The 13,018-nt window shown below is 34.5% G+C and overlaps 2 protein-coding genes across 2 annotated transcripts; both read right to left on the bottom strand.

Annotated features, from left to right (window-relative positions):
• Window positions 1–2,351: 2,351 nt before the first annotated feature.
• LOC102615356 (dof zinc finger protein DOF3.4) lies at window positions 2,352–3,556 on the bottom strand. The gene has a single exon (XM_006466605.4). The coding sequence runs from the start codon at window positions 3,490–3,492 to the stop codon at window positions 2,503–2,505; it is 990 nt and encodes a 329-aa protein (XP_006466668.1). The 5' UTR covers window positions 3,493–3,556; the 3' UTR covers window positions 2,352–2,502.
• Window positions 3,557–7,444: 3,888 nt separating this feature from the next.
• Window positions 7,445–9,479, bottom strand: LOC102611416 (GDSL esterase/lipase At2g23540). The gene is made up of 5 exons (XM_006466681.4): window positions 9,062–9,479; window positions 8,818–8,948; window positions 8,463–8,711; window positions 8,065–8,320; window positions 7,445–7,944 (listed from the first exon to the last, which is right to left on the bottom strand). Exons 1-5 carry the CDS (start codon window positions 9,333–9,335, stop codon window positions 7,721–7,723), a joined length of 1,134 nt encoding a protein of 377 aa, XP_006466744.1. The 5' UTR covers window positions 9,336–9,479; the 3' UTR covers window positions 7,445–7,720.
• Between the last annotated feature and the right edge of the window lie 3,539 nt (window positions 9,480–13,018).

The raw sequence follows: 13,018 nt of genomic DNA, 5'->3' as shown, positions 1-13,018 counted from the left end.
ATTTAAGTGCAAAAGAAAAAATTACTTATTTCTTAAATAATAAAATATCATAATTTAAAATTTGCAAGTTCTCATTGAAAAATGTAACATATTTTCTAACATACCTCTTCCATTATTAAAATCAAGGATTTCTCCATCTGCAGGACCTGTGTAGAAATTTTACCTTTTATGGGTGTTGAGTACATAAAAGCACCAGGTCGGCTATGCTACTATTTCTGCCCCGGCACGGATCGCTTCAGCCAAAGTGATATGAGCAGAACACGTGGGCTAACATGAGCCGACCAGAGATAAATACAACCAAGGAAACATACCGACCAGAGGTATATACCGAGCCGGCACTCATCCCCAGAGAAGCGGGAACACGATCCCACAGAATCGCGGTAGTTGCGCTTTTCCCAGAACCGTTGAAGGACACGCGAGATCCACGTTTGCCCACAATGTAACAGTTAGAGTCCCATGAGGGGCTGCCACTACCCGAAAAAGGTGGGATGAATGGCAAACGGAAACGTGGGGACAACGGCTATAAAAGAAGAAGAAATCGATGAAGAAAGGGATAGAAAAACTGGAGAGAGGGAAAACGCTGCCAAATTGCAACCAGACCATTTCCTTACAAATTTTTAATAAACTCCTGGAATCCAAATTACATTGTTTTCCCGTAAACATCTTGTGCTAACTTAGGCATCGGAGGGTTTACGTCGGCAAAACCACCAGCGTCTCTGATCCATTTTTAGTGAGTGCAGGTCTATTGAGAGAAAGAAGGACGATTTCAATCCCAGTGAACGAGCAACAGTAGATAACACAAACGTTGGTGAAAGAATCTGGTCGGTCAAGAGGCGAGCAGATTTCAGCATCAACAATGGGGATCAACTTTCTTTATTGTTAGCAAACCTTCTAAACATAACAACCCTTATTAACAACCTAAAAATTTGTCACGGAAGAACAACAAACTTGGTTTCAAGGGTGGCAATTTGTTGGGTCGGACTTGGGCACAACAAGAATAAAAGATCCAACCAGACAAAAACCCGATCATTTAAATTTTGGATCGGGTTAGACCCAATCCGATTGAGGTCAAGATCAAGTTGGGCCTTTTTTCAAGCCCGAATTTCATAATTTGTAATTTTTTTAAATATTTAAGTAATTTAAATTTTTTAAAAATATACGTAACCTCACTTATAATTTTAACATAAACATAAAAATTACTTAAGCTCTCAACCATATAATTATATAAATAATAAAATAAACATGATTCAAAATAATTTCTTATAAAATTATACAAATAAAATTATTTTTATTTTATTTTGAATTTCAGATCAGATAGGACTTGAACCCTAACTTAAATTTTAATCGGATCCTAATATTTAAGCTCGATCTCAACCCAAAATCCTTAAATTCAGTTCAAAGTCCAAAAATTTTGGTCCGATCAATCGAGCTAAAATTCCAACCGGATGTTTTTGCCATGCATTCCGTTCACACTAGTTTGAAATGGAACCAATAAAAGCTGCAGCAAAGCAGCAATATAAGAAAAAAGTAACAAAATGACGGTATGTGATTTAAGGTAAGGTAAGGACACAAGTTTAAAACATGTTCCCCAAACAGTGATTTTTAATTATTATTTATCACTATTCTCGATTTCACGTGGATAATAGCTTTGGACGTGTATTCTCAAAATTAAAAAAAAAAAAAAAAAAAATCCGAGAACTTGCAACCATTTTGCATGCGTTCTTCGAAGAATGATGAGAAAGTAGCGAGAATAACGAATATATAGACGGGTTTCAATGAATGCAAAGGTTAATTTGCAGAAACCGCATTCAGTTTTTACTTTTCAGTGAGGACACAATTATTGTCTTAAAGTGAAACTTTCCTCTTAGTCTCAGTCAAAGTTTCCGAGAAAATTTACACGTTAAAAGTACAATTATTAGAAGCTGTCTGGCTTGAACATTGAATGATGTGTAGACAAACAGCAGGTAAAATTTTCTACGAAATTTTAACAACTATTTTGCCATTTCTGCAGAATGGACGATAATGCAACTATTTCCTCTAAATTAAGCCCAATCAATCCCCCAGCGGATTTTATACAGATTCCAATTGATGGAGATGCAAAATTTTCTGCCATGTTCCATGTACGCGATGAGTTTCAGCTTAGCATTTAGGATAGGATAGGGAGTATTATGTGCTGAAGCAAGTGAAAAATACAAAGTGGTTTGGTACGCATGCATGTTGCACCAAAAACAGAGTACACACCCGTGAGTCCCTGCCAAGTCTACTGCACAAAATAGGTACATAAACAACCAAACCACATGGCATGATGCATGCACATCCTAAAATTTGAAATTTCAAAAAGGGGAAAAAAATAAATAAATAAATAAAAGAGTCATATAGCTATCTTTCCTCTAACAATATCACCACTAGTTTAATCTCCACACTAATTAATTAAGAAACCATTTTAAAAAGAAAAAAAAAAAAAGGGACAAGACAAAGAAATAGTCAGGATGAAACAACAGATCACTTGAGACCATTTCCAGGAGTAGAAATAGCCAGATCAGGCCAAGAAAAGCAATCTGCAGTGCCAAACCCAGAAGTAGTAGTTGCTTCTCCACTCTCAAACTGCCACGTGTTACCAATTCCAGAAGAACCACCGCCACCGCCACCATTAGCTGCTGCAGCACCAGCGTCAGAGACCCCAGCCAAACCCCAAGCCCCTCTCCCGAGCCCAGCAAGACCCACATCACCAACAAACCCAGAGCCGAGCCCAAGCCCAAACCCGCCCAAAGCCAAGAAACCCGGTCCCTGAGGACTCAACAAAGACGCAAAACCCCCAGCCCCAGTCCCATTCCCGCACACCCCATAACCGCCGTTCATATTAGCGGCCTTCAACGGCGCAGAGCCACCCTGAAATGGCACCAAAACAGGAGTCGCATGCAAAGGGTAGTCTTGATGAGCAGAGCCAACAGCAACACCAGGAGTGATCGACATGGTGTTGGTGGCAGCACAAGTACTGGATGGAATGGTACGACAGCGTTTCGCGTTCTTGCGGGTGCCACCGCCAATGGGGATGTCCCTGAGAGTGCCACCGTGGGTCCAGTAACGGCGGCAGGACTTGCAGAAGTGGCGGGGCTGAGAGAAGTTGTAGTTGTTGTAGTAACAGAACTTGGTGTTGGTGGATTCACAACGTGGGCAAGGAAGCTGCTCCTGTTCAGCTGCAGGGTTCTTCGCGGTGACCCTCTTGTTGCTGCTGCTGCTGCTGCTGTTGTTGTTGTTGTTGTTGTTGTTGTTATTTTCATTGGAGTCTGTCGGCATCTTTTGCTGATATTTTTGGTAAGTGTCAAACAAGAGGAACTTTGGAATGGCTTTTGCTTTTGGTGTTATGTGGAGGAGATGTTGGAAGGAATGAAGTAAACAAGTGAATGAATTTATGGAAAAGATATAGAGGAGATTGGACTTGAGAGAGAGAGAGAGAGACAGAGAGAGAATGAATGAGAGAATCTGAAACATGTGCTGCTGCGCCTGGGGGCTTATATGAGCAGGCTTTTTACAGTGTGTTCTGTTAGGCACTAGGCACGACAATTCAGCCGGCTAGGCCTAGGCGGGCTAACTACGCTATATATGCCTCTGCTTCTGTTTAATTTCACTGTTTGAGTCGGCTCTAATCAGCTAGCTAGGTGTGCGGCTTGTTATTATTTTTATAGGCTTAGTTTTGCAACAATTGGAGGGAGCAGAAGTGGTCAAATATGGGGCCCTTACCTGATTGATGTAAATTGCCTCCTTATAAATTAATTATGTACCCTTATGTATATTAAAAAAAAAAGGAGGGAAAGAAAAGATGTTGCATGGATGCTAATTCTTGTTTATAGATTAATTATATGTTTTATTTTGATTACAATTAAATTGCACTTTTTAGATAATTCAACATTTGAATCTTGATGATTGACATATTTCTTACATAAGTTGTAATCAAATTAGTCATACTTTCAATAACACAGAGATTATTTAGTGTAATTTTAAGTTTACATTTGTATAAGATTTTTTTTTCGACAATGAATTAAGATGTCATCATCACTAATTTGTAAACAGAAAAATGATTTCTTTTCTACTATCAATTTATATTTTCATTCCCCGCATTTATCTGATTAGCCACATTCATTTTATGGTTGTATTGTTATTATTATTATTCAAAATAATCATCATTCAGTGGTAGCAATGACACGAACTAATTCATTTCTTCTAAAAAAATTACCAACGAAACACCGCAACTTGTATTTTTCCATATGTCATAACCATGATAATTGCCTAACCTCAAACTGATTTAGCTTATCCAGTCAAAAATTCCAAAAATAACTTACTAAAATTACCGTGGTGTGTCTAGCTACTATTAACTTGTAGGATTTTTTTTCTTTTAAACAATAAAATTACTAACATGTAGTTGATACAAATTATTCATTTTTATGTTTGTTTTATCGGACTCAATAAAATATTTGAATTTTATAATTTGTCTGAAATTTATTTTTTTATCATTAAAACATGTGGCTTAAAGACTTGTGTTCGTAACTCTATGTATTCATGCAATAGGTGGCTCAACTATGCTTATAGGAGTATATGGGTAGCAAACAAGATTTTTTATTTCATTCGGCTACGGGGAAAAATCCAAGCCAGTTGGTTGGCTACTTGGATTAGAGTTCTACAGTTCTAGTACCCGAGGAAAATAATTGAAATGATTGTCACACCCCTGTCTTATTCCATTATTAATTATTCTGGACATGCAAAGTATCTACGTCTCTTTAATTATTCAAATAATTTGACCTCTAGTGGATAAACGAAAATGATTTGGTTGGGTTGGCTTCGATTTGCGGACGAATGGCCATCCCAAATTATCAATTATGTGCTAATCGAGGTGATCCAAAACACATCCATGACTTTAAAGAATGAAGCCGGTACTTTCTAGTGAGTAGTTACGGATTTAAAAATCCTTCCTAGCCAACTTACTTTTGCTGTGTCTTGCTCGTTTGGATTATGGGGCTTTTTTTTTTTTTTTAATACTGTTTATACAGGATTGTAGCTATTACAATTAATATTTACACATAAATTCTACAATTGGGACCTTCATCGTGGCATGTACTCCTCTGAAGAGCTGCCCAAATTCTTCAAACCCTCCCAAATATTCGAGGGCTGTCCACTCTACTCACATTTCGTGAGGAATAGACTGACTCCATTCAATTATGTGATAATTGAGGAAGGATTACAAATAAGTCTCATAAATACTTTTATGGAAGCTCAAACCCTTGCACTCATTATTCTAAGTGTAAGGACTCTCCCACTGGACCAAAGGCTCATTGGTGGATTCTGGGACTTAAGATGGTGTACAAAGAAAATACTAAAAAAAAATTTCGTACAAGTAATAAGTTGATACTTTACCATAATATTGTAATTAAGCTGTATAATTTAAAAATATTAATAATTAAATTGCACTTAATCTTGATTAATAAAATTTTTAAGTTATTATAAATTATAATATTATGCAACTTCATTTTCGCCCCTATAACAGTAAGAAGGGAAAATGAAAAATTGTCAGTGATCAAAATTGAAAGAAGGAAGCGGCAGAAAATGGGAGAGACTTTTTATTAGCCTTATTTCAATAGGCGTGAAGGAAGAGGATAAAGATTAGATTAGAGAAGGAATTGATGAGTGGGGTCAGTACCGACAGAATCATTGTGTCGGGGCAGCGTGGGGTGCAATTATTGGGTCTTCCCTCTGATTTCGGACGCGTCATGTCCGCATCAGATTCCTCCTCCGTACATCCCCATCTCAATCTCTTGCCGGATTTATCGCTCCACGGTTCCCTTTGGCCTTTCACCAAAGGTCCAACCTCTAGCAAATCCAACAATGCCAGATAATTAACCAAACTCTTTCTTTCTTTCTTTCTCTTGAACTCAACATCTTTCAATTCTCCCATCCCATCTCATTCCTTCTTCTTTTTAGCTATTCCCTGCCGTTTGATGCATTTCTAACCCCTATAGTGCTTGTGATCAACATTCAACGGTAATCCGCTCATCCTTCAACTAAGAATATTGGGTATATATATAAATTATTAGGTGTATTTTGAATTATTCGTTTCATGAAATGATAATTTTTAAAATATCATCAAAATTATTGTAAACTTCAACTAATCAAAAAAATAGAAGTGGATTGATCAAAATTTTTAATTTCCTTAACAAAAATAAAAGTAAATTGAATTAAACAATGATTTACAAAGTATTCCTAAGATTATTATTTCATCAGGTTATCCGAAATTATCATATTATTATTTGAATGCTCCAAAATCAAGCCAATTTTTGATTTCATATAAAATATGAGGAGAAGCATAAACAAAATCTAACGAAATTAACTTTAAAGCCGAAGAGAATGATTAGGTTTATTAAATTGGATCGATAAGATTAAGCAGAACCAAATATACATATGATATATACACATTTGGAGTCCATCTGCGCGGCAGTACGTGACGTGCAGAATGAATGAGTAGATGCGAACAAACAAAGGAAGAGTCCAAGTTTACAGAACACCAACGAGCATTGAGCAAGCAAAACGCACAGTGTCGGGAGGCACGCCCGGCGTTCAGTAGCCATCCTTCGAAATTTCTCGGCCACACACACTATCGAGTATCAATCTCATCTGTCGCTTTCATTAACCTCAATGGCCAAATCCTTTTTCTTTTCTCCTTTGTTTTAAAATTTTTTTAATCTCTCTATCCAGCTCGCTGCATAATTGCCTGTGCAGACATTATCCGCCTTTCTCCCTGACCTCTTTTTTTCTTTTTGGCATTTTCTCACTCACTGTGATTCTCTTCTCCTACTTCACATGGACGATGGATTGTGGTTCTCTTAATTTGCAATGTTTTGGTTCGATGCTTCACTTACTGTTTGTGTCCATGTGCTTTCGTCTTTTCACTGTACAATATTAGTATTTATTATTACCGTTTTCCTTTCTCTGACTTGGACTTCATCATTGTCTATTCACATCTAAATAATTGTTCGGTTCCACCTTTTGCTTTTCTACCTGCCTACTGCTTTGTCTTTTAAACAACTTTTAAAAAAAGAAAAAAAAATGGGGAAATTGGTTTTGTGGATAAGAAAAAACAAACAAACACGTTTTAATTAAAGGTACAAGTTATTACTGCATTTTGATACATAAATTTCCAAATGACGTGTTGAATATATTCTTTAATCAACAAACAAATAGATGATTCCAAACACGCCATTGATTAATTGCATAGAGATCAGAGGGATATTAATTTCTTTTTTGCTAATTAAAGTTAAGAACATAGGTTAGCTAGATTCTTCTAGTTCATTCTGATATTGATTTCGTATTGTTGAACACGGCGTCACTGAACACAAAGCTAATCGGTACACTAACCACAGGAATTATATATCAATGCAGATCACCAACCATCATCTACGTACATTGACTATATTATTTATTGCTTTCAAAAGAAGTATTTGAAGCCAACAATAAAGGTTTAGTTGTCCAATTTTCAGGATCAATCAAAGCTTGTAAAGGTCCTTAAAAAATAAAAAATAAAAAAAAGGAAGATGAAGAAAAACAAAACTACGGAATTAAACAAGAAAACCTGGGACTTTTCTTCGAAGAAGGGAAGAGAATGTACGTAATTTTAATTTAATGAGGACACAACAGATGCACGATATTTAATATTGCACTAGTAAGCGATTAACTAAAGAGCTCGAAGCCGTCTGAGATTCATTGGGGAAATGTACTTTCTGTCCCCGTCGAGAAGTTGCTTGGCAATAATAAGATTGGCAGCTTCACTTGGATGATAGGGGTCCCAGAATACGTGCTTGGACCGATCCTGGCACATACTGGACGTTGGCCCACATGGAATTATTCCGGCAAATTGACCCCCGTTCCCGCAACATGCTCTGCTTGCTGTCGTAAATCCTGCATTCATTCATTCGTTCGTTCGTTCGTTAACAATCCTAACATTAATTCAGCCAATTAAAACTGATTGATTATAATAAGATTAATTGATGCATGCTCATTAATAGTTATATTTATTACCGTATTTGTCGTAATTAGTGATTACTTCCAGGACAAGATCATAGACATTGGCAAGAACGAAAGTGGCACCGGGGAGATTTTCGTTTAGTTGGGCGAGTAGATCCTTCAAACGGCCGTTGTATTGAATCGCAAGCTTATTCGCCAACTCCACGCACTCATTTTCATTCAATTGATTTATCGTCTTCTGATAAGGAATGCACCCTATTGGACCCACGTTTCCGATCACAAACTTCCGAGCATCCAGTCGGTAAAGCCTCTGCCGCAAAATTTATTTATTTATTTAGATAATAATTAATTAATTAAAAATTAAAGAGACCATATATTATGTGTATACATAAAGAAAGATCGATGCACTCGGAATGTAGGTTAATTAATGGATTGGTATAAGATTTACGTACGGTAAGTTGGTCTCTTAAGTGATTGATCATGTCATCAACAAAAGCATCTGGGCTTTCCGTAATTCTTGCTCCGACGGAGAGAACTGGGAGAAGGTAATTGTTGAGAAAATCATTTGCTCCAATTGTGATGGAGAAGATGGATTCTTTCATAAGAAAATCTCTTGCCTTGGATGCACCCAACAATTTATCAATCTGTTTTCTAGTGATGTTAAAATAATCAACCTGAACATCCATTCCCAGCCTGTTAACCTGATGTCACATAAATTAACAAAGAACAACATGCATTAATAATATTACTGCTTATTGATGTAAATGAATGTATATGGGAATCCATTAATTATATATGTGTACTAACAAATATTCTCCCAGTTGCATTCATGACCCCTCCTCCTCCAGAGCCATAATTCACCCCATATAAAATAGCTTTTCCAGTTGAATTTGGAGACAAGTATGGCACAGCATAGTGTGGCTGTCCCAGCTCCTCTCCTGGAAACAAATAAACATGTGTAATTAATTAATTGCATAATAAATTAATGAAGCACTAGTACCGTACTGTAGGATTCATAAGTTAATATGCTTCCCGGAGATGATCAGCTTACCAACAATGTCAGCAATGGTTCTGCCATTGGTGTATCGTCCTGTAGGATTTCCGCCGGATGCTTTAAAATCGATTCCATTTGGCCGCATATTTGCCTTTGACAATGTTGGTAAATAATTATTGTTTCCGGCATCGACTAAAGAATCACCAAAGACAAAAGAAGCTCCTAAAGCTTCATTATGATCATCAGCTGCATCACCAAAATAGCTCGAGCTGGTCATCATCACAAATGAAATAACCCAGGCCAGCAACTTGCGAACTTTCACAACAGCCATGGCTTCTTATTGATTAGACGTTGATGAAAACTGTATAATCACTCTTCATAACTCCCTACATGCTAGCATATGTGACATATAAATAAATACGTTCTTGTTGAAAAGAGGATCCTTGGTTAAAACTTGTAAGCTTGCTTTAATGAGTTGTATTTGGTTTGACGATGACGGGCCCAGTTGATTAATTACAAGGTTCGTGAGGTAGTTTATCAGCATTGTCCATTTTTCTCGACGTGTTAAGAACATGAAGATTTAGCTTTTTCCACAAGCAATTGCGGCACATTTTGGTCAAATATACGCTTCAAAGTATTTATTTCTTTTTTCTTTTTTGTTCAATTAGAGAGTGCCTTGTCCTAATAACGGTGACGCCCTCGATACAAATAAAATAAGTTGAGAATGTTCTATTCTATTAGCCTTTGCCCACATCATATGGAGGTGGTTTTGTGTTACATATAGAAATTGTCTACGACGGGAAATTAAACAAAATAATTAAGAACAAGCGATACATGCACTAATCCAAAGAAATTAAGACCTCCATAAATATATTTTTTTATATTTCGAGGGACCAAATACCTCTCAATACAATTAGACAGTTGCTAAATAAAATATTTTAACATACCATTATTGATCACATTAATGCTAGTTTTAAATACTAGCCTACAGAACTTGACTTAAAGATTAGGAGCTCAATAAACCTCATGTTCCCTAGAATTATGTAAATATAACAAATATTTTTACTTAAGTTAAAGTAAATTATGATAACAACTCAAAATAGATAAAGATAATCTGAGAATAAACTTACGTAAAAATTTAATTTTTAGAAGACAATATCATTCTGAGTGTATCAAATTGAAACAATGAATTGCACTTTCCCTCTTTTAAATTGCCAATTAATTAATTAATTTTTTAATCAGAAGCTTTGAATAAGGGCATCAATGTGTTCCTATTCCAATCATTTTGTTCGATCAAGTGGTTCAATAACATTTGACAATTTTGATCGGTTTTGACAGATTTGTTATATCTAATCACCAAGAGGTCGAGCTAACAAATTCGATTGACAAATTGAATTGCAAGCTTTTGTTTGGTTGGCGTGTTGGTTTGTATTCCAATCTACTAGAAATTACATTAGATTTGAATTGGATTTTGTCAGATTCCTAGTAATTTCAAAAGCCCACCGATGGACATGTGGAGGCGAATTTAGAACAGAAGTAATACTATTGACACCCCTAAAATTTTCTCATGCGACCCCGCTCTTATAATTACAATTTTATCCCTATTTAAATTTCCAATAATAGACAAATGTAAATAATAGGGATAAAATTGAGAGGTACATTAGATTGAATGGATTTAATTACAATTTAATCACCTATAGTTATAGGTTTATCCCTGTTTAAATTTTCACGAAAAAGCAAAAGACTCACGATGAAGATAAAACGTCCTCTCCGCACAAGCCCATGAACCACGAAATCGAATAAATTAGTATTTATTTAGTACAATTTGCAATTTTACACAAAGAGCAAATTTCTTCTTCTTTTGTTTCCAAAGAGCGAGCAAGCATGAAGCATGCAACAAAGAGATCTATAAATCTTTTGTTGGAATGTGGGTCGAGAATTCTATGAATAGAAGATTGATAATGGGGATAAATAGATGATTCATATATCCAAAGAATTTAAGATGAGACGCGTTGCTTAAAAAAGAGGAAGAAGTACAAGGAAAAAAATAACGTAAAACATGGGGTGTAGCTCAGGGTGCTTTTGGGACCAATTTTGCATGTTAAAAAATTAGAATTTTTAAAAATACTGAGGGATGTATTTTAAGTAAAATGATATTCAAAGGCAGTGGATGGTTATAGTCTATACACTAATGTTGCGTTTACTTTTTGGATTGGAGTGGGAATTCTGAGGAGTGGGAATCCTTGGATTAGGAGTGTGGAGTGGAAGTGGGAGTAGGGTGTTTACTTAGACTAAATGAAAGTATGGATTGTCAATCAGAATCCTAATTATTTGTTTACTTTGTCTTAGATTGGGAGTAAATTGTTTTAAATTACAATTTTATCCTTATGTACAGAATTATAATTTGTAATTAAAAAATTAATAAAAAATATTTGGAAAATAAAATAAATATTTTATTATATTTCTAAATTAATAATAATTACTAATATTCTTAATATGTAAATCATAATTTTTTATTCATTTGAATTTAAATTATGTGAATAAAAATTATTAATAATAGCAACACAAATGAAATATTATTATTGATAATATAGTACAAAATTAATATTTTTTTAGAATAAAATATTTATTATTATTAATAAAATAAATAAATAATATTTTATTAAAATTAATGTTTAATATTATTAATTTAAATATAATATTTATTTATTTTTATTTTATTAAATTTAATAAAATAAATATGATATAATTATTATTTTTAATAAATTTTATTTATTTATTTTATTAAATATTATTTATTTATTTTATTATAGGGATAAAATGGGAAGAGGGGGGAGTGGATTCCCACTCCCACCTCCCCCCATGGGAGTGGGAATCCCACTCCCCACTCCAAAATTGAGTGGGACCCACGGATTCCCACTCCCACTCCCCCCTTTTTTAAAGTAAGTAAACACTGGAGTGGGAGGAATCCACACTCCACACTCCCACTCCAGAAAGTAAACACTACCTAAGGGTGTGTTTATCAATTGATAATATTTACCAATTGGTAATTGGAATAGATAGGGATGAAAATCAAAATAAGTTATTTACTTGAGGAATTTGAATTAGTATAGGTTGTATTCTTATTGATGTGATTAGAATGAATTATTTTAAATTACTAAAATGTCTTTAATTATTTTTTATTATTATTTATTAAAATAATGATGATTGTTATTTAAAAAATATTATTGAGAGTAATAATAATACATGAGTTGGCTATTTTGACATCACTATAAAATAGATTAATAAATTGTTGGGTGTATTCAAGATGAGATTTTTTTTACGAAGAAATCTATCTATTGTTGGGTGTATCTAAGGCAAGAGATTTCTTTTACAAAGGAATCTATCTTCTCCTAGTTCTATCCATTGGAGCAAGAATTACAAAAAATATTGATGCTTTTATTGAGAACATAATCAATCACTTAAGAGACCAACTTACGATACGTAAATTTTGTATGAATATATTAATTATTTATATTATGAATGAATCGATCTTTTTTTATGTATATACGTGTGTCATCATCATCGTCGTCATTAAATTTTATTCTCCAATCCCACAATTAAAATATGTATTTTAGGTAAAATGATAATTGAGGGGGTTGATAGCTATAGTCTATACACTCATTGATTTTTATTTTTTGTGAACATGTGAAAGCTTGTAATAAATTGTCCTCCAGAATATTTGTGGATACTTAAACATGTCCACCATACAAGCGAAAAAATTATTCTTATTTCTAGTTATTTATTCAAATCACCATACTTACACATGCATATTGTTTGCGCTCGTCACATGCTCTTATGTAATTTTTCTTTTTTATCACATTTTTTTAATATAAATAAAAAAGATTTACAGTATCCTCCTTGTTATTGTTATTTATAATTTTAATTTTTTTTTTGAAAAACTCTTACGCCTATGTTATAATTTAGAAATCTTCCCTGTTTTCCTTCTTAAAATATGATGTACAAAAAATGCAC

The sequence above is a fragment of the Citrus sinensis genome, chromosome 7 (genome assembly GCF_022201045.2).
Source record: "Citrus sinensis cultivar Valencia sweet orange chromosome 7, DVS_A1.0, whole genome shotgun sequence".
Lineage (NCBI taxonomy): Eukaryota > Viridiplantae > Streptophyta > Magnoliopsida > Sapindales > Rutaceae > Citrus > Citrus sinensis.
This window is presented reverse-complemented; position numbering and strand designations above follow the sequence as displayed.

Excerpts from the sequence above, each read along its gene's own strand:
- LOC102611416 (XM_006466681.4), bottom strand. The coding sequence starts at position 9,335 with ATGGCTGTTGTGAAAGTTCGCAAGTTGCTGGCCTGGGTTATTTCATTT. Across the intron at positions 8,712-8,817 it reads ATGCAACTGGGAGAATATTT|GTTAACAGGCTGGGAATGGA; the intron begins GTTAGTACACAT and ends ATGTGACATCAG. Across the intron at positions 8,321-8,462 it reads ACTTAAGAGACCAACTTACC|AGGCTTTACCGACTGGATGC; the intron begins GTACGTAAATCT and ends ATTTTGCGGCAG.
- LOC102615356 (XM_006466605.4), bottom strand. The coding sequence starts at position 3,492 with ATGTTTCAGATTCTCTCATTCATTCTCTCTCTGTCTCTCTCTCTCTCT.